The sequence below is a fragment of the Phalacrocorax carbo genome, chromosome 3 (assembly GCF_963921805.1).
Source record: "Phalacrocorax carbo chromosome 3, bPhaCar2.1, whole genome shotgun sequence".
Taxonomy (NCBI): Eukaryota; Metazoa; Chordata; class Aves; order Suliformes; family Phalacrocoracidae; genus Phalacrocorax; species Phalacrocorax carbo.
In genome coordinates, this window is record NC_087515.1 from 2980998 (window position 1) to 3002439 (window position 21442).

Below are 21442 nucleotides of genomic sequence, written 5' to 3' on the forward strand. Positions count from 1 at the left end.
CTGTATTGTGCCTGTCCTTCAACCATCAGTGGGGCCACCACTCAGAACTGATCCAGGGAATTACCTGTCCAGGGGGTGCCTTCGCCCCCCAGCTATTTGGGCCGTTGTTAACCTGGTGGACCTGGAACAACTTTCAGCCTGGTTCTGCACAGCAGTGTAACTCCTTCAGGATGAGACATCCAAGCACGCTCACGGTTACTGAGCAATTTCCACAAGAAGGAACCTCAGATTATAGAGGTTCTTGTAGGTTACAAGAGGACTTGTAACGTGCTTCAGATGAGCACAGGCCCAAATCCCAGGGAATATATCACGGTGGACACCAACTCCTAAACATACATCGCACTATTTTTAGGCTCCCTGATGCTTATTTTCTCCTTGGTGTAGTAATGTTTCATTTTTCACTGCAAGGGCACAGCTGCAGCAGCAAGGGTGGAGAACAGTTCCCCTTGCCAGGTGTAAAACCAACAGTGGCAGGCAGATCATTGCTCTCGGGAGGGTGAGAGCTGGGACCCCACGTCTCTGAAGGGTAAGATAGGCTGAATCTCCCACCCTCTCCCACTGAGCTTTTGCAGTAAGCAGAACAATTCTGTGTAATTACTCACTCATTCCTCTCTTGCGTTCCTATTGCCAAAAATTATGTCAGGCTCTGAATCCAGTTTTCACAGAGAGTGTGACCTGCTTAACCCTTTAAAAAGAAAGGGTAGTTCAAGAAAGCATTTAGAACTGTAGACCTTATGTGGCTGTCAGTGTCTTGTTAGAAGCCTTTCGGGCAGGATTTCATACTCACCTGCGCCCTGACATTCCTCTTCAGTTCTCACTAGCTGCGTGCTCCACACCCGTGCTCTAGGCAGCCCCTGCTCAGTGTGCTAACTCTATTCACAAACACCCCAACTCTGGATTTCAGTTTGAGAATCCCTTGCTGGATCTAGTGTTAAGTGAATACACATTTCACAGCACCTCCTAGAAAATGAGCATGCTGTAAAAGTCACAGCGACCACCAGCCTGATGCTGAAAAGTGTTATTCACAACTATTTAGGAAAAAAAAAGAAAGTTTGGTTGTGGTGTGGCATTTTTATCAACCTTTTTTACTTACCTTCACACAATGGTATGTTGCATTAGCAGCACAGACCAAGTTATTATTAGGCCAGCCATCCAAATCCGAATCCTCACCACAGATGCGTCCATCACCAGCATAACCTGTCCTACACTCACATTTGTACATAGGATCACTGAAATGGCCCAGATAGATGCACTCTGCAGACTTATGGCAGCTGTGTGTCTTGTCCTTGCATGGATTCTCAGGTTCACAGACCTGTAACAGATAGAACATACTCACTGAAACCTGATGGTGTTCGCAGCCAGCTGTGTGTACCTCAGCTTTGTCAAAATCAGGCCAGTTATTTAGATGCCTAAAGATAGGAACTTTGAACTGTGGTCAGTAAGTCATACTGCTCAGACAGTCCACAACTCCAGACAATGTGTACAATGGAAATAATTAAAACAAACCACGGAAAAAACTGGACATTATTCAAAAAGCAATTAAAGTGATTAACATTTTCGGAACTCTTATCTGCTTTCTTCCAGATGTCATTCATCCCCAGAAATTAACTGCAACAGAAAGCAGACTGTACTCACCTCTTTCCTTTAGCATTCTGCCTGCCAGTATGCAAGGACTATCTTATTTTCTTAAATCAGAGACCCTAATGAATTCTCATGTTCCACTCAAGTACGTTTTTGTTACCTCTTTGTTATCGCTTTGCTTATTTTCACTGACAGTATCTGAGAATCTTACACAGATGTTTTACATTTAGCCTTCACACGTTGAACTAACTACAGATCGATTCAACAGCAACGAAGAGAAGGCATCCCATGACATCCATTTTAACAATTTTGTCTTGTCTATCAAACCATGGTCTTCAATATCACTTCCACTTCTTCCTGTCCTTCACCACTGATAGGTGTTGGCCCAATGGAATTTAGGGAGTGAGAACTTCAGACATATGTCTGAAGACACCCAAATTAACAGCATTATATTTATGGATAGAATGTTCCTGATTCTTTGGTTTCCAATCCCCAGAGTAGGTATATACACCAGAGAGAAATGAGTGCAAATTATAGAATCATTAAGGTTGAAAAAGACCTCCAGGATCATCAAGTCCAACCGTCAATCCAACACCACGTCTCCTAAACCATGCCCTGAAGTGTTGCATCTACACAGTTTTTGGACACCTCCAGGGATGGTGACTCCCCCACCTCTCTGGGCAGCCTGTGCCAATGCCTGACCACTCTTGCACTGAAGACATTTTCCCTCATATCCAACCTAAACCTCCCCTGACGCAGCCTGGGGCCGGTTCCTCTCATCCTGTCACTTGTTCCTTGGGAGAAGAGACCAAACCCCCCCTCACTCCAGCCCCTCTCAGGCAGCTGCAGAGAGCGAGAAGGGCTCCCCTCAGCCTCCCCTTCTCCAGGCTAAACCCCCCCAGCTCCCTCAGCCGCCCCCCAGCACACTTGTGCTCCAGACCCTGCCCCAGCCCCGCTGCCCTTCTCTGGACACGCTCCAGCCCCTCAAGGCCCTTCTTGTCCCGAGGGGCCCAAACCTGAGCCCAGCATTCGAGGTGGGGCCTCCCCAGGGCCGAGCACAGGGGCCCCATCCCTGCCCGGCCCCTGCTGGCCACCCCAGTGCTGACACAAGCCCGGGGGCTGGTGGCCTCCTTGGCCACCCGGGCACTGCTGGCTCATGCCCAGCCGGCTGTCAGCCAGCACCCCCAGGGCCTTCTCCGCCGGGCACTTCCCAGCCCCTCTGCCCCAGGCCTGGGGCGCTGCCTGGGGTTGGTGTGACCCAAGGGCAGGACCCGGCACTGGGCCTTGTTAAACCTCACACAATTGACCTCGGCCCATTCATCCGGCCTGTCCAGATTTGGGAATGCTTGATTCTGCCATTTTACATTCATTTGGTGCAACTGTGCAGATGCCTAGAGAGAATAAAACCCTTAAAAAAAACAACCCAAGATTCAGTGTTTTGTTACGCGAACCAAGTATACCCTGGAACAGCGGTTATCTATTTCAGGTTATCTTTGTTTGCTTTCATTCACAGGAATTTTCAGATGAGAATGACTCAGTTCCAAAGCAATCCAATTCTCTTCGACATCACTTACTTGCTTCTCTGTCTTGGCAACTTCCAGCCCTACCCCATAGGGCTGACTTCCTTTATAGCGTGGAGGACATGGCAAGCAGTGGAAACCCGGATTTGTGTTCACACAGCGATGGACCTGATTCACCTTAAAGCAAACATCTGACACAGCAATACACTACAGGAAAAGAAAGAAGGAAAGACACCAATTAGATGGCTGTGTAATTCCCAAATAATGAAAATTTTACACTGATTTCCTGATGTTTATGGAAACAAAGTCAATACCTCATCGAGATCCTCACAGACAGTACCATTGCCAAGGTAACCTGCTGGGCATGGCCCACATGACCAAGACCCATCTGGGTAACTGTTGCATTCTGCTCCAGGAAAGCAAGGATTTGACAAGCACCCATCTGGCAAAGACACATAAGAGTGTAAATTAAGTTGGGAGCCTAAAAGGCATGCAACACTTCATTTCAGAAACAGGTATTCTGTGTTCATCAGCTTCAATCACATCTGATGCAACAGACTCTAATAAAACCCCCTAGAATTAGCGTTATTACATGTATTTAACATACTATTAATTTAATATGAAAATATTACAGATTGCTACATTCAGTTGAATACATAACAGCATACTGAAGCCCTGTTTAAGAAACACATCCTTGTTCAGGAAAAGTCAGTATTAAGAATATATATATAAAATCCCACTGACCTAAGCAGCACCCAAAACAGTCAAATGTGCTTCCCTGAAACCAAGGTGTAATTAATAGATTTCTGTAGTGTCGATTTGTAATTATCCATTAAAGAAATGACAGCAATAATAATTATTCAGGCTGATTAAAGAATGACTAAATACCAACCAATTGGGCAATCCTTCTTATTGCACATATCATGCTGCTTGGTATCTCCCACACATGGCTTTCCTCCATACTGTGGCTCTGGACTGTTACAGAGGCGAGACCTCTCACGAATTCCTCCTCCACAGGTAACAGTGCAGGCAGACCACGGAGACCAAGGACCCCACTGGCCATTCACTAGGATATGCAGAAGAGGGGAGAAGGGCATCACAGGCAGTACACTGGGGACAACATTTGACGCCAATGACAACAACCCTTTCTCCAGATCCCTGACTGGAGACGGTTTCTTACTACACACATAGGAAGAAAGATGCTGGCAAAGCCTTACCCTGAGAGAGCAATATTTCAGAAACAAACAAACAAATAAAAAATACCCAACTGCTTTATAGGCATTTTTTGGCCAATAATTGAAACAACATGCCGTGCCCACTGGCATGGTGCATTTCCATTTAAGTACAGTGCCTTCAAAGCTCCCCACTAAGCTTTCATTTTGTAGGGAAAGCAGGGTGTGACCACAGGATACAAACTTCTGCTGAGCTAAACCTGAGCTTTATGGCTGGTTTTATGGCAACAGTATGCTTAGTAAGCTTGCAGCTATTACTCTTGCTTTGTAATCCATTCATCAGTGTCTCTTTGTCATGGCTTAGCCCTAGTCAGCAACCAGGTGCCACGCAGCCACAGCTAAAATCATGGCACTCTTCAATAGTGTTGCTTGACCCAGTGTAAGTAACGCATTTCAATGATTCTCCTGCACGTTTCACATTGGTACAACTCTACTGATACTGTTCCCATCAGCCCTGAATTTTCTTGAAATACAAACATCTTTGAAGCAAACTCTGTGTCCGCCCTTGGTACTGCAAAAAAAACTGTAAGGGCAATGCTGTATGTCCTTAAATAAGTAACATTTTCAATAACTTTGCATGCACAGGTAGATCAAAAAATAGATGAAGTGTGTATAGCTATTTAAGTACTATTGGGTTAGAAGCTTGACATCAGTTTTAAGCTTTTATTCTGTAAGTAGAAAGGAAAGGTGGAACAGAGGAGGGAATGAAGAAAGATGTACAAAGGAAAAAAGGGAAGAAAAATTATATGAAAGGGAAGTGAAAGTGAGTGAATGAACGGTCTCTAAAAGGTTAAAAAGTGTAGATGAGGAAGAAACAATTAAATGTGTTGAATATGTATAAAATATGCATGCATACTTTCAAAGAACCTGACTGTTCAGGGACTGTATGTCTACTAACACGTACGGTATCAGCTTCCTTTTAGATAGAAAGCTTATATTTTTGATATACAGAGATAAATCACTAAGTTATAAAATGAAAATATCTCAAACTTTTAATATTTAAAGCCAAATCATAACGTGGGAGGTTTACAAAACCTCCAACTGCATTCTTGTCTTAATTTTAAAAGCACCCTTGTGTGTTATTTCACCCCAAAGCTACAAATGATATTTTCCATCACAGAAAAGAGAAGAAATTCAGCTGGAATATCATTGTGCCACCTTGGATTCAAGACGACAGACATACCTGGACATGGAACCTTCTCACACTTCTCTGTTTCACGCCCATTCCCCACACAGTTTTTCCCACCCATCTGGGGGATAGGGGAATTGCAGAGGCGGATGCGGGTGATATTTCCCACTCCGCAGGTAACCGAACAGGAAGACCAGGGAGACCAGTGACTCCAGCCACCATCTTGACGTACTGCCAGAGAAAAGAGCAAAACTGAAGGAGAAGCCCACCCGCAGCAGTAATACAAACTCACTGGTGAAGTCAACCTTCTAATAAGCCTCTCGCCACACCTGACGAATGTCCCATCTCTTTCCTACCGCTGTCACTTACAAAGCCCAGAATTCCAGCTCATACATTCAAGTGCAGCTTGCTTAAGAATCTCAGTGACCAACACACGACTAACATGCGTGCTAGATAATTTACTTAAAAACAAACGTGTTCCAATTAAATACTTGTTTAAAATGCACATTTGGACACGTAGCAGCTTCAGCAAGAGCCTTAGGTACTAGAGCAGCCTAGATATAGCAGCTACCTGCAATAGTATTAACTACAGGTCTGGAGACAGACTATGATACTTCTATGTGCCTTAAATATAAAAGCAGTTTGATATTTTGCAAAAGTCTTCTATGATCACTGTATTCCTAAAAAATACTAATACTAATGGAATGGGCAAATAATCACAAATTAATTCCAGGTCAAAACATGGCCCCATGTATCATGATTATGAACTGAGTGTTGTCTCCAAACTGACATTAAACAAGAGACCCCCGTTCGTAATGTTTATGAAAAGATCCCTCACTAGCCTTTTGTTTAACAAGGCTGAGCCTGGAATCCACATACCTATTAAATTGTCAGGAAAAGGAAAAATATTTGAAAGGGGGAGACAGCAAAGAATCTAATGATAGCTACTTTAATTATGCATATATGAGTGTTCAAATACATACTGGTCTGATTTAGTGAGTGTTCATAGCGAATCCAAGCTAAGCTTGGTTTTGCTTAGAGAAGTCCGAAGAAGCTTTAAAAAAAGTAAGAAATTTTATTACTTACTGCGATGGTCACATTTCTTAAAGCTGCACATCCTTGTCTGGATGTGTGGGCCTGTACAAGCGCTCCTGGTGACATCACACGACCTTCCTCGCATCTGAGTCCCAGAGCCACAGGTAACTGAGCACTTTGTCCAGTCTGACCACGGTGACCATCCTTCCTCACTGTCATCAGCTGCAGAGCAAACGGTGCAAAAAGGTATTTAGCATTGAAAGTTGCTCTCCTATCCTACTCAGATGATTTTAACTTCTCTTTGTCTGTAGAACGTATGCTTTATCCTTTCTTTGTCTAATTTTGCTTTCCCAAGCTGCCACTGAAGTTAGGGAATGATGGTTTAATGCAACAAGAGGTTAGCACAGATAAGAATCCTGGATCTTCATGAACTTGCATGCAGGGCTTTGGCACTAGGCGCTGACCACTGGAGGAAGAAGAAGGGCTTATCTCTAGAATAGGCTGAGCCAAAAACTTGAGTTCCAACTGCCTTTGACTTCAGAATATAGGTCAGTACAATGAGATGTGGCCCCACCTCTGAATGCAACATAACAGTGAACACGTTCAAGAGCACATTTTAAAAATATGCCCTTGAATAGGCAAAAAACTCTGAGCATATTCCAATGCATTTTTATTTAGAACATCTAAGTAACTGTTTTCTTCTGTAATAGACCTGTCTAGTACGGAGTGAAATGTACTGAATCCACACTGAAGTCACTTAATTAGTGACATTACTAACACTATTGTCACTCCAAAGTCTAGTTCATAGCCTGCAATGATGTCTTAAATGCCTTGATAATCTATTCCACATAAATAAAGCATTATACCAAAAGAGGATATATGACAGAGAAGAAATAAAACAGAGTAATAGAATGACAATAACAGAGAAGAAAAAGTAACTTGCACTTTTAATAAATATTGCATCAAACCACGTGAAACTTTTCATCTGGAGCTTCAACATGCTCCACAAGGAGGCAAGAAGACATGCTAACCTATGTTAGTCTGTTTTAACCAGGCAATATGGAAAAGAAATAATAGCGCACAGTGCTATTGCAAACCAACAAAAATCAGAGTGTCCAGCCTGGGAAAACTCGGTGAGGGAGGGGTATGCCTCTAACCTTTAGTGTCCAACTTAGCTAGGCAAATTATCAGCTTACTTCTAAGCAACCAATATAGTCACTGAAGAGAGAACTCCTCCAGAAGGTAACTTCAAGCAGCCAAGTTACTTCACATGATCCTTGTATACATATAGATTTTTTTATATGATCTTACCCGAGTCAACCTCTTGTTTTGACCTCTCCAGCACAGTAGTAGTGATTTTAAATATTGCCAAAGAGTATCTTTCCCTTTGGCCAAATACTCACAGTGAGAGCAGACTGGACAGCATTCGCCTTCAACAAAAGATGGATCGGCACAGGAGACTGCCGGGCAGGTGATTTGATGGCACACAATTTTAGAATCCTACAAGCAAAGAAATCAACTTACTGACTTATGCTCACATACAGAGGCACATAAAGGTGAGCATACGGGGAAAGTTTCATCTGTGGAAGTTCTTTGATTTATTCTAAATGTCATGGACATGGGGGTTACGTTTTATAAATATCAGTACGTCTAGGCCAAGCTCTGAGTAAAGCGTGACCTGACCCGGAGCAAACCCACCATCCATTTTTGCAGAGAAGAACGTTTCCAAAGCCTTACCTGGCAGGTGCATTTGGTGCAGCTATCTACAATCCAGCTTTCATTATCTGCAAAGACACGGCCATCCTGCCAGCAAACTGACTGGTTCTTCAGTGTTTTGTTAGGGCCAATCAGTTCCCACATGATTTGGTTCTCTTCAGACTAGAAGAAGAAGCAAATGAAAAAAAATTGTGTACTTTGTAAACAAACCATTTTAAAGAAGACAAAATTGAGACACTACTGGATTTCATTCTTCCATTAAAAAAAAAAAGTGTATTTTTTACATATTTATGTACATAAAGTAGAAGATCTCAGGTACTGCAATACTGCATAGCAATCACTCAGCTAATAGTACAAACACTGTCACACAATACTAAGGGAAATCTGTTCTTCACAATTTAGCTCTCCTCCAATACAACTCATCTTCAGATGGGAAGATTCTAGTCCTGAGACACGGCATAGTAATAAATTTCCTTCAGAAAGGATTAACCTGCTCAGAACAAGAAGAGCAACAGACTTCAGTAACATGTCACCATCTTACTTCAAGTATGAAAACCCCATACATTTACTTACAGTTTAGGTACCCTGCGTAGCCACTTGCTGACGGATTCACAAATGGTAAAAGCATGGTAACAAGCTCCAGCATAATACAGGCAAGGCTGGGTTTGTTAGCTTTCGATTTCCAAACCTGCAGTACCTTTAGGAGGATTGATTTCCTCTGTGTACGAGTGCATGTGTATGTGTTCTTTTAAACCCAGTCTGTCAAAACCAAGCCTTCACTGAAGTGTTATACTCAAGAGCTACCTGCCTACTCACTCCGAAAACGTAGATCATCTCTACATTATGTAGATATACCAACAGGTATGCACGCATACATACAGAAACCTCTATTAACTGCCCGTGGCATAAAACAAAGAAGGAAAGAGTACTGCACAACAGACCTTTTGGTTCTTCAGACTTACAGGTACCTACCACTTTTTGAAGGTTATCAGCTAAGTTGTTCACCACGATGCGCAGGCCGGTGAGCTCCGTGAACATCGTTCCCAGCTCTTCACAGGAGCGGTCACAGAACTCAGCCTTCTTCTCTGGCTTCTCGCCCACGTACTCGGTTGTGACGGCAGGGCTCAAGTGAAGGATTTCAGTGCTCTCGTTGATGGTGTTCACTTCAGCTGGTAGCGAGAGAGGAAAAAAGAAGAGATGTATATACAAAGTTCTTCCACATATTATGGATTCCTGCTGAAATCACAGACTGGCACCCATGGGTAGGGTTTAAACACATCTATGTTGGCAGAGCTTCATGGTAGATTATACCCATGAATAAAAGAGAGGGTTGGATGTCAGCTGGTTCCTATTATAGGCTTTCCCTTTTCAAAATTAAGGGCCAAGCTGTGTCTCACATGGCCCTCACTTTAAAACATTGTTGGCACTGCAACATATCAATTTATGAAGAAGACATAGTGAAAGGACAGAGTATCAAAAAAGCAAACACATTTTATCCACTCAGAACCCTGACAAGTTTCGGATTTTTTCATGACCTATCACATTTTCTTGATGCAGAGAAAAAGGCAGAAGAAAGGGTTTCCCTGAAGCGAGTCATTGTCCTTGTTCTGCCTATAAATTCCATGGTTACTTGGCTCAAATTCAGACCATTATTCAATCTGTACCAAACTCTGGACTGCTCTATGTTCCACTGCCTGGCGTTAAACTCAGAGGAGCTGCTATAATGATAGTTTAATTCTAAAGTGAAATGGAGGTCAATCTCAGATCAGGCTGAATACTTGATTTGTCACTCTAAACACTCCATCAGGCATATCATAATTAAAACTGAACTTTGCATGCATTATACATGGAGAATAGGACTTGTTCTAATATCAGTTTAAAAGACCTCCCTGTCTATAGCAAATTCTTGAAGAGGAATATAACAGACAGCATCAGCAGTAATTAATTTAAAAAAGAACAGATATAGTAAATGTCTTATGGATTCCATGGAAACTTTCTCTGAGGACTCCATGATACACTCAACTTTGGTATCAGGTATACAGAAGTCCATCGTACCCTGCCTCTCAATAAAGACTTGTTTATCGGACTTAGTAATGTTGTAATAACTCAAGGTTACCAAACAGAAAGGAGAAGCGAAGGATATAGCAACTTAAAAAGAAGAAATCAGCACAGGAATGAGACCCATAACACATATGCTTCAAAACACCCCAATACCATTCAGTGGTGACACGACACAGAAGGTGGCAACGCTTTAAAATTTTTGAGGGCTTGATTATCCAATATAAAGTGTAATTTTTAAATGTACAAGCAATGAATATGGGAGCAGGAGTATTCTTAATTCATTTAGAGGGCTAAAAATAAAAGAACAAAGGACCAACCCATAAGATGACCGTAAATAATTACTTCTCAGTCATACTTAAAATGATTGGCTTGATGTGCTTTTCAATTAGCTGTGAAGTATCTGCCGCTAGCCGAGGTCTACAATAAATTGTCTGCAGTATTCCAGAGTGGAAGCAATTGTCCAGCTTCACTTACAGGATAGGAGAAAACTGATATACCACACAGCGGACCAGAACTCTGTGTCATAACTGTTTACTTCAGCTGCTTTTTGATTCCCTGGAAAGAATGCAATTTTCCTACCGCACTGAAAGACTAGGTTTCTCAGATTCCCCCATAGCACTTCTCAGGTCATTAATTTCATATTTTTCAAGCCAACATGGAGTGTGCCTTGACCGGAACATTCTGAGGACATTAATAAAGCTGCAATCTCAGCAGGAAACATAAACCAAAACTATGTTAGAAGAACTAAATCCACACTTCCTACCGATACTTGGCAGTGACTGAAAGAAGATGCCTGGGGATCACTGGGAAATCAGTTCTCTGCTGCTGGCTTCCTGCTAATTTCCTAAGGACCACATGATTATCCTTAAAACGAGAAACCAGAAGAGCAGAATGTGCATCCTTTCACATATGCAAATGTCATTCTGTTGATCTAGCTGAAAAAGGGGTTTTTATTGGTGTGCCTGTTTAGGCATGTTTTTGTCATCTCTCCTACCCAGCCCTGTGTGTAAGTCCTGCCTCAAGTATTTGCAGCCACCACACTACAGGGATACTTTCCTACCCTCAACCCAACAGCAATCCCAAGCTACCATTTCACCATACCTCACGTTCTCATACTAGGATTAAAGACAGAGTAGGAAAACACAGTCCTGTCTCTGAAAAAGCAGCAGGCTTTTTGTGTCCTCAGAGCTGAGGGCACTTTGCTGGTAACATCTGCCATGTGGGACACTGACATGTAAATATGGCATCTTAGCGTCTGTACCACAGCTCAAGGGTTGGGCCATCAAAATGGAAACATACTTATGTACCTTGTGGTCAGTAACATATCACCCCTGGCTTTTCATCTGTGGTAATTAAGCTGGATAGGCAATGCCAGAAAATCAGCCATGCATTAAGAAGCCGCTCAAGTCATTTTGATGGCCTCAAGCCACAGTGTGCCATTAGCCCTCTTCTGTTGTTGCACAAGGAGTTTCCATCTTGTAGTGTTCTCTTGGTGTTGCAAAGTAAAAGTAAAAATACTGTGAATTTAACTATTTGCTACTACTTCCCAAGAAGGATAAAACGAAAAAACCCTAAACCTATATAATTTATCGGACCTGAAAATTTGGTAGTTGACAGATGTGATAAAAAATACATTAACAAAAATCATCTGTTGATTATTAGCTGCAAGAGCTGAAGGGTATAAGGTAAGTATCGGCATGCAGGACTCAATTATCCCTTTATGTTCCCATTGGCTTCCTCTTTAGAGCAGAAGTCTGTAACCTCCCATTTTTACTTGATGATATTTCTAAACATTTGGCCAAACCATTTCCCTTTGTAGTGATCAACCAATAATAACGTAAAACATTTGAAGACACCCTCTTTTGCTGGTTTTGCTGGTTCAGTCTATCTATACCTAGGGACCTCTTCCTCTTGAAGGCGACTGTTCTGCCTCTGATCACTGAATGTGCCCTCAAGGTTCTGCTTTGACATCTGGGAATTTTGTTTCCACTGGTAAATGAAGCAGGATAGCTGAACTGTATCCTTCCTGAAACCATCCTTCTCTTTTATTCAGGTTACAATCAAACCTAAATAAACATTCTATTTTCCCACAGCAGCTCCGCTCCTCAAGCGTTTACTCCCACTAACAAAGCTGAAAACCAGAAAACCAGTAATAAGTACTTCTGAGCAGTTTCTCAGTAGTTTCTGAGTACAGAATACAGCTTGGCTGGGGTAGATGACAACCAACAAATGAAGACGTATCTTCTTGCCTATGCCATCTAAGGCCACTTTCATTCTTGCCCGCATGACTCATTTCTAACACATCATCACACTTGTGTCTGAGGTCCTGCAGCAGGGCACACCTCTGGAACGTATGAAATAACCAACCAATATTCTTTATCGAGACTTAAAAACAGACTAGCAAGCTCAGCTAAATGTTTTGTGCATACACATATACACACACCCCTATATAGATATATACATACACATTTTTATATATACATATATATACACACATTTATATATCTTACAGAGAGTTTTTGTTACAAAATCTCAATATTCTGGCTTCCTTTGAAGAAGTTAAGACCTGCTACTGCTTAATTATTGGGTTTTGCATAAATAAGGAAAAAAGTTTGCTTAACTGATTTACTCTATGTCATACGTTTTGGTGAAGTGACAGAAATAATGGCATTTTAGATGGCAGGAGTTTCAAATAAAACCCCAAAGTCCTGACTGCCTTGCGTACCTACATTCCTTGGTGGAATCAGCTGTCTCTGACTCTTGACTGAGCTCCTGCCAGTTACAGACACTGGAAAGTAAGACAGCCAGCACCTCCCATGAGCTGAAGTACAAGATCTTAGTGCATACTTGACAAATTTTCATAACTCTTTCATGATGAATCCAATATATTCCCACACACAGAGGGCTCCCCTCCTGGTGAGGTCAGCATGAACCGGACTAGAAAGAACACAGGGCAGCTTGTCACATATGCGCCTTCCATAAGTCTCTTGGGTTTTTTCTTATTTTCCTTAGGTTTTTTTGGTTAACAACACTTTGGGATTCAAACCCAAAGCCTCTTTCAGTCAAACTTATTGTCGAGGAACTCAGTACTTTTAAGACTTGCAGACTTGCTCATGGGCCCATTGAGAGTCAGGAGCCGAATTCAGAAGCAATGTTCCCAGTCTTGCGCTCAAAGAATCATGGACATCTCATGGAATAATGTCGATATTTTCATACATATGCATTTTTCCTTCTATTTCTAATAATTTCTTGCTTGAACAGCTTTTCTCCCAACTTAAAAACAGAGGCTCAGAGTTACAAACCTAAGCAATAAGAAATAAAATACCAGCCTAGAGAGTAGAAATAATAGCTAACAAATATTTTCCTATTACCACCAAAAAGAAACTTAATTTTACTTTTCTTTTTTAAATAAGATTCCTCTACCATTTCAGAGGGATCTGTTGCATACTTTTAGGATAATAGGTCGCCATTGTCATTTCTCATTGTCAGAGTCAACTGAATAGCATTAATGAGGTAAAAAAGCCTTACTTGACTGGCTCCTCTGGCATCCTTTTTTACGCAGAACATCCTCTATTGAAGTATCAAAGATTAACTGAATATTTTGCAAAAGACCCTGCAATAATAATAAAAAAAATAAATTAGAAACCAGTTAGATCAATTAAGGATTAACCAATAACTAGTTTGTCTCAAACCCACGCTACCAGCTGGATTAGCCATAAGTATGTAAAAAATAATCTACAAAGCATTCAACCTGACACACACTGAAAAAAAAAAAAAGCTGTTGACAGTTTTGCTACACACAATTTCAATATTGTAAACAATAAAATCAGGTATGTTCTGAAATAGGTCATAATAAAACAGATACTGATGAGCAATGAGCTCAGGTCTCCATTTCCATAGAGCTCATTTTAGACTGTAGTTCTGGGAGACATTCATCATGAGGTCAAAGCCAACTTTTGAAGTTCCTGCCCCATCGCACTTCCATCCTTAGCCAGTCATTCCCATGCGCTGTACTTCACTGTCTCCTCAGTTGTGCTGGCACTACACTGAGACAACACTATAAAACCAGACCAGTTTCTGTTTTGCTTAAAAAAAGAAAACAAAAAAAACGCTCAAAAAAGAAAAAAATGACTTTAAAAAGATTACTTCAGTGACCCACTTAATAGTACAGCTCCAAAACCAGGTCTAAGAGCACAAGGAAGGGAGGCAGGAATGGAGGTGAAGTAGGCAAGAGCTTCTGCCTTTCCTGCCAAAACTGGTCACCCTACGGAACCGCACTCCAGCATGTCACACTCTGGCTGACAACTAGATGGCACAACAGGATGAGAAAGAAAGGGCTTTTCAAATTTTTGAAGCCACGAGTTCAAGCCTGATTTCAGCTGTGAGTGAAAAGAAGACACCCTTAAAGCACTTGGGCCAGACCACATCACTGTACGCGGTAGGAAGAAATTTTCATTTTATAGGACAACCAGAAAGTTTCTAATTGCTTCATTTTAAAACAAAAGAGAAACAATAAATGTTTCCCACAAAAAAAAAGAAAAAAATCTCATTTACAGGACTCATAACATTTTGTTCTTTTTTTTTTTTTCAAATATTTCCTTTTTTTAAAAAATTTTAAATAAAAGTTTATTCAGAATGGCAAACCAAGATACTCTTGTAGGGGATGGGCCAACACCACATGCTTCAGCTCCATCAAAAATTCTTTCTTTCCTCCATCTTTCTTTTTCAAATAAAATTTAACACATATTGACAGGTTCCTATGACTTGAACAGATGTATTTCAACAGAAAAATAGGTCTTCAAGAAATTTCCAAAGAATTCTACAAACCACCACAAAAATGCAACATGTTCAGAAGCCTTAAACCTGGAAAAGAAGGCAGATGGTTGCACAGGAAAGCCTGTAAACCGTTTTTCTTCCCTTTTCCTGGCCTTAGACTTTGCTTTACTAGTCCTTTGTTTTCAGGAACCCCCAAATTCACACCATATGGATCCAGCAATGAATAAAAACACACAGAATAAAAACTAAAATTAAAATTCTGCTTGGGAACACCTACGACCCCACCAAATCCAAGAGGCGTGGGGAGAACAAACCTACATCTATTGCATCTTCTCAAACTAGCTGCAGCTACGTCCTTACCTCACCAGTGACCCAAGCTCCTCCAGGTTACCTACCCTGAAATGATTCTCCCGAATGGACCCTTTCGCCACATACATTCTGCTGTTCTCTGCTTTCAGCTGCTCATAGAAGGGCTCCTCCAGGATGAAGCTGTCAATAAGGTCACAGCCAACATAGAGGTTGTAGTTCTCCCCTGTTATTTGCACGGTGAGGTTCTTCCACTGTGAGTCGGCAAGGTCCACATCCTCCAGGGAAATCACGTTCTGGAAGCCATCCACCCAATAGATAAGGTCCAGGGTGTTGGCCCGGCCATTGGAAATGATCTCGAACTGCCTCTCACTGATGCCAGGACCCTCTAAAGCAAGGATAGTGCCTCTAGATTGCCTGTCCTGTCTCAGGGTGGCTGAAAGGATAAAGCCCTCATTTTGCCGTATAAGTTTGACAATTTTTTTTAATTTCTCTGGTTTACACGGAGGTATGTGGTCAAACCGAATGAAACGATATGCTGGGATAGCGGGGTCTGGACCCCGAAACAATTTTGCTCCAACTGTCTTTCGGTTTATGTTACTGATTTGAAGTAAATCAAAGGTAGTCTCCTCTTCCTTGTCACCATCTGAAAAAGTTAACAGTGTGTGACAATGTGTCTACGAAAAGTGTTATAAGAAACAACAACTCCGCACACTATGCTCAGTAACTGCAATGATACGATCAACGTGAAGGTCAGCAGAGTAAACCCAGTACTTTCCTACTTCCACAAACAGAACTGCCCCTGCTAGCATGCAAGTGAATCGTATTTTCCACCTGCCATTTTCATTTACGTGACAACTCTGGCCTTCTCTGTGTGTAGGTATAAACGTGTTTAATTACATAACTAAACATATGGCTATTTTATAGCAATATACAATACACATATATATACATGCTGTATGTTCCTGTACATGCCTATGCATGGCTGCATGTAACAATGTAACCATTAAATATTTTTAATAGATATGAATGGATAAGGAAGTTGAGCTAATTTCTATACTTTGACCTCCAGCTAATAAAAACCAAATTATGAGAAGCCATGTGGCCACATGGCAACAGGAAGCAAGAGGTTAGCTTTTTAAAGGTTCAGGCCAAGAAGTCGGATGTAAAAGAGGGCCTGGCACCATGCCTACTTATATTTGGTCTGTAGAGGTCTACCTCTCTACCTCCGTCTTTTTAAAACATTCACCCCACTCAATGATTCTGTTTATGTTACTTTCACCATACATTTCCACTGCAGAGGGAAGTATAACAGCAATTATTTCTGAGATTATACACATTTTGATCAACAATTTCTAAAGAAAACAATTTTTTGCTCTTTATTGGGGCATCTTCATCTAACAAGAGTAAGATGTATCTTCCAAAAAAACCCCAGAACTGCTATTCCAGGCACTTCTAAAAAAAACCAGAGGTGATTACTTTGCCTGCCGTAGCTCAGGTAAGCCAATGTTTTACCCCAACTTTTAGCTTTGGGTGTTACTCTATATCTAATGAAGAAGTGTCAGAACTTACCCTGAGCATCTGAGGAAACCCACAGGGTTATCAACACAGCAAGCCACAACAGCCCACTCCTCTGCAGCATAACTCCTAAGAATAAATCCAAAAGTAGTAAGTATTAGGGAAATAATATTTATCAACTACAAGTATTTTAATTTACCTCATGAAACGCCATAAACAGAACTCTCATTATAAGCACCTGTATGTATAAAATCAGAACTTCTATCTTGTCTGATTCTTGTAATACCTGTTCTGGGGTTACTCCTGATGCCAGAAGTACAACATGAGATCGAGTGAAGGGAATAGGAATTCTTGACAATAAAGCTCCTTTTTATGCAAATGTCCCTAATAACGAAGAGGAAAAACGTACAGAAAACACATGCTATTATTTCCTCCGTGATTTTCCAGCGGCTGGCATAGGGACCCACGTGACACTACATGAGATGCAGCACACCAGTAACTGCATCTTGACTTTGGAGAGCGATATTCAGCTGAAGTTCTTTGTAGGATAAGGGGATCTCAGTAGATGCTGGTTCGGAGTCCGAGGGGGACTTTTCAGTACCTTTTTCAGCGCCACCACACAAACTCCTCTCTCTTTCTTGGATATATCCCCATACGTAGCATTTACCCATTCTTACGACCCGCTGTACCCAAGAGCTAACCCCACAGCTGGGTAAAGCGACTTTTAACGTGAAGCCAGCAGCACTAGGCGGTTATAAGCCCATAACTGCATCTCCACATGCGTGCGCGCCCGCAAGGACGGAGCGGACGGCGCAGCCATCCATGCCCCAGTACACCGCCGCGTCCCCTCAGCGCTGTGCTAACTCCGCACGTGTCTGCAGAGGCGCAGGGATGCCACCTCTTACTGCCAATGGGATTTTTTTTTTTTTCCATTATTATCTGTCACTCCCACGTCTCACCGCCGACACCAACTACCGGCAAACGCCGGGGAGCCTCTGTCACCTCTCAGACCCAGCGCGGGCGGCTCCGGCTCAGCCCCCGCCGGGGCTGCGGGCACGGCGGGCATTCCCCGGGACACGTCCCTTCCCCCTCGGGCACCCCCCGAGCACCCCGCGGGGGGCGGCAGCGCGGGGCTCCCACCCGGCCGCCCGCGCACGCCGAGCTCCGGCCGGGCGGCGAGACGGAGCAGTCCCCGCCGCTTCCCCCCGGCCCCGCCGGGCGGCCTCCGGAGGGGGGCTTCGCGGCGGGGCACGGCGCCTTCCCGCCTTGCGCCTCACCTGGCATGAGGGGAGCCGACGGGGCGCTGAGGCTCTGCCGGGGCGATGCCGGTGGGGAGCGGAGCGCGCTGCCCTGCCGCCGTCGCAAGTCCCTCCGCGGCCCCGCGCCCCGCGCCGCCGCCTTTATGGGCTGCGGGCCGGGCCCCGCTGTCAATCAGCGGCGCCGGGGCGCGCCCCCGGCTCGCCCCTCCGCGGCGGTGACATAACCCCCCCCGCCGCCCCCTCCCCACCGGGCGGCCGGCGCTCGCCTACCTGCGAGGCCATCCCGGCGGCGGGCCCTCCCCGGGGCGGGGCGGGAGGCGGGCCCGGCGGCCGGGGCCGCCCCGCAGGGAGCGGCGCGGAGAGGAGCGGAGGAGGGGCGGGGGGAGGCGGCCGGGAGCGACCGTCGCGCCCCTGACTTGCCCGCGGTTTCGCGTCGGGAGGAGCGCGGCCGCCCCGGCGCGGCAGAGCCCCCGGGAGGCGGCGCCAGGCCCCAGCAGCGGGGCTCCCTGCGCGGCCCGGACCCGCCAACGGGGCCTGCCGGGACCGGTCCCCGCGGGCGGGCAGTGCGGCTCCGGCCCCTCCGGCCCCTCCGGCCCCTCCGGCCCCTCCGGCCCCTCCGGCCCCTCCGGCCCGGGGCTTCGCGAAACAGCGCCGGCTGAGAGCTCGGTGTTCCTGCCGCCGCTGCGGCAGAACGCGGCCTTCCCGAGGACCGAATCCTCTCATTTCTATACTTTTTCCTTGTAAACGAGACACTCTCAGTCATCTCCCCCCCCCCCGTTTGTAAAGCGCTTACGGGAGCAGCTTCCTAAGTGAGGTCCCGCACCCCGGTCCCTCTTTCCTCGTGGGATGCTGCCATAATCACAGACTGGCGGGGGTTGGGAGGCACCCCTGGAGCTCACCCCGTCCCACCCCTGCTGGAGCAGGCACCCCCAGAGCAGGGGCACAGGGCCGCGTCCAGGCGGGGGGTGAATGTCTCCAGGGAAGGGACCCCACAGCCTCTCTGGGCAGCCTGTGCCCCTGCTCTGGCACCCGCACAGCAAAGGGGTTTGTCCTCATGTTCAGGGGGAGCTTCCCGTGTTCCAGCTTGTGCCCGTGGCCCCTTGGCCTGGCGTTGGGCACCGCTGAAAAGAGCCCGGCCCCATCCCCCTGACACCCACCCTTCAGATATTTATAGGTATTGATGAGCTCCCCCTCAGCCTTCTCTTCTCCAGGCTGAACAGACCCAGGTCTCTCAGCCTTTCCTCCCAAGGGAGATGCTCCAGCCCCTGATCCCCTTGGCAGCTCTGCGCTGGCCTTGCTCCAGCAGCTCCCTGCCCTTCTTGACCTGGGGGGCCCAGACCTGGCCGCAGCCCCCCAGGTGTGGCCTCACTGGGGCAGAGCAGAGGGGGAGGAGAACCTCCCTCGCCCTGCTGGCCACGCTCCTTTCCATGCACCCCAGGGCACCGCTGGCCCCCTTGGCCCCAAGGGCCCGGTGCTGGCTCAGGGTCACCTCGCTGCCCCCCAGCACTGCCAGGACCCTCTCAGCAGAGCCGCTCTCCAGCAGGTCCCCCCCAGCCTGTGCTGGTGCGGGGGGTTGTTCCCCCCCAGGGGCAGGACCTGGCACTTGGTCGTGTTGGATTCCCTGAGGTTCCCCCGGGCCCAGCTCTCCAGCCTGCCCAGCTCTCGCTGGATGCCAGCACAGCCTTCTGGCGTATCAGCTGCTCCTCCCAGCTTGGTATCGTCAGCGAACTTGCTGAGGTTACGCTCTGTCCCATCATCCAGGTCATTGATGAATGTATTAAATCATCCCCTTTGGTCTCAGTGAAGGCACAGTGGGCTTGGTTAGACACACTCTTGATGGAGGGAGCCTTGCCTCGGCCTAATGAAAGCAGCACACAAGAAATCTCACACTGCTGCCGGTCTCGTTGGGAGGACTAGAAAGTACCTCCACAAGCAAGGGCTCCAGAAGCCCTGCTGAGGAGCAGCCAGCATGGCTGAAGGCACCAAGCGCCGCGGGGAGCAGAAGAATGGAACCCTGCGGTGGGTCCACAGAACCTGCCCTGACACGCGGAAACATTTCAGAAGTCAAACGAGAAGTCCGGGATCCCCGCTGCTGAGGCCCGAACTGGAGTTGCAGAATATCTGTGGAAGGATCCTGCAGCTGAAGCAAAGAGGTGTGGATTTGGCTGAGTTGCCTGCAGAATCCAAGAAACAGAGCCCTGTCAAATGAATAGGTGGATAAACACCACAGATTGGGGTGGGGGGGGCGAATAAAAGGATAAAGTAAAAACAGCATAGGAAGTAATCAACTTTGCTCATCACCATTTGAAATTCCAGTAGAAAAAGGTGTTGATGTTTCAGAACTCGGAAGACTTTGAAAGTCTCAATCTGTCACTAGAGGAGAAAATGCCAACGCAAGCATCGCTGCCTTTCCTCTTGCCATGGAAGCTTCTTCCAACTTGGCTGGCCTTGGCCGTGCAGGGTAGCAGGAGCCAAGGAGCCTTCCCCTTTCTCACAGGGTCCAGGGGACTGAGCCAAGCTAGGAGGGAGACGGCTTTTTTGTCTTCCTAAGACATTTGGTTTTCAGTTTTGCGAAACCTCAAGAATTTAAAAAAATAGCTAATGAAGTTCACGAAAACCTCAAATTCTACTGAGTTTACTCATTCCCCCCACTATATTAAGACTTAGTCTTTATATCTATATATGTGTGTTTTCCACAAGCCTTTGAACAGCACTGGCACAGCTCTCACCAAGAAGCTGCTCTGGATGTAAAGCAGGAGAAGAGAGGGCAGCAAAGTGTTTAAGACACCTAGAAGATTGTCTTTGAGATAGTGCAGTTTACTATTGATACGTTCATATACGAACGCTTTTTACAGTGGAAATTTTTAAGTCAGTAAAAGGACAGCGCGAAGTAAAGAGGCAAATTTGATCACAATTGCTTTTAACCAGCTACCTCATAACAACACTCTTTCCGTCTCTGTGGGCGTTGCAGGAATGAAGGATTGATAGCATATTGTTTCAAGCTGAGTGATTTATATACAGGATGATGACCTTTGAGAAGACAGGTTTGGTTCTGTTTTTTCCACAAGTGTGAAAATGCTCGCTGCTCACTTTCCCTGCCCCACCGTGGAAGAGGTGAACATCCTCCTCTTTCCCAGGCTCGTGGCAGAAAGGCTCACAGGAGCGAACACACCCTCTGCTTTCCCCAGCTGGCCAACGTACACACGCAACTATTGCAATTATGTTCACGTTTCTCAGTCTACCTGCTTTTTTAGTACAAGGTGAAAGTGAGCAATGGTAATTAGACAGATAATAAAGTCAGATTTACTA

General features: G+C 45.1%; 1 protein-coding gene across 2 annotated transcripts in view; it reads right to left on the minus strand.

Annotated features, from left to right (window-relative positions):
• The window catches only part of THBS2 (thrombospondin 2), a 36817-nt gene extending 18386 nt beyond the window's left edge, over positions 1–18431 (minus strand). The window contains exons 1-13 of one of the 2 annotated variants that reach the window (XM_064445628.1): positions 18404–18431; positions 16929–17003; positions 15446–16002; positions 13803–13887; positions 9186–9382; positions 8235–8375; positions 7901–7997; positions 6549–6719; positions 5517–5693; positions 3994–4167; positions 3416–3543; positions 3156–3308; positions 1094–1312 (exon numbers count right to left, since the gene is read on the minus strand). In XM_064445628.1, coding sequence (XP_064301698.1) covers positions 1094–1312; positions 3156–3308; positions 3416–3543; positions 3994–4167; positions 5517–5693; positions 6549–6719; positions 7901–7997; positions 8235–8375; positions 9186–9382; positions 13803–13887; positions 15446–16002; positions 16929–16998 — 2169 coding nt within the window. In that variant the 5' untranslated portion in view covers positions 16999–17003; positions 18404–18431. Of the gene's footprint in view, positions 1–1093; positions 1313–3155; positions 3309–3415; positions 3544–3993; positions 4168–5516; positions 5694–6548; positions 6720–7900; positions 7998–8234; positions 8376–9185; positions 9383–13802; positions 13888–15445; positions 16003–16928; positions 17004–18151; positions 18370–18403 lie in introns of those variants that run through there. The other variant, XM_064445627.1, reaches the window with a different exon arrangement.
• Positions 18432–21442: the final 3011 nt, after the last annotated feature.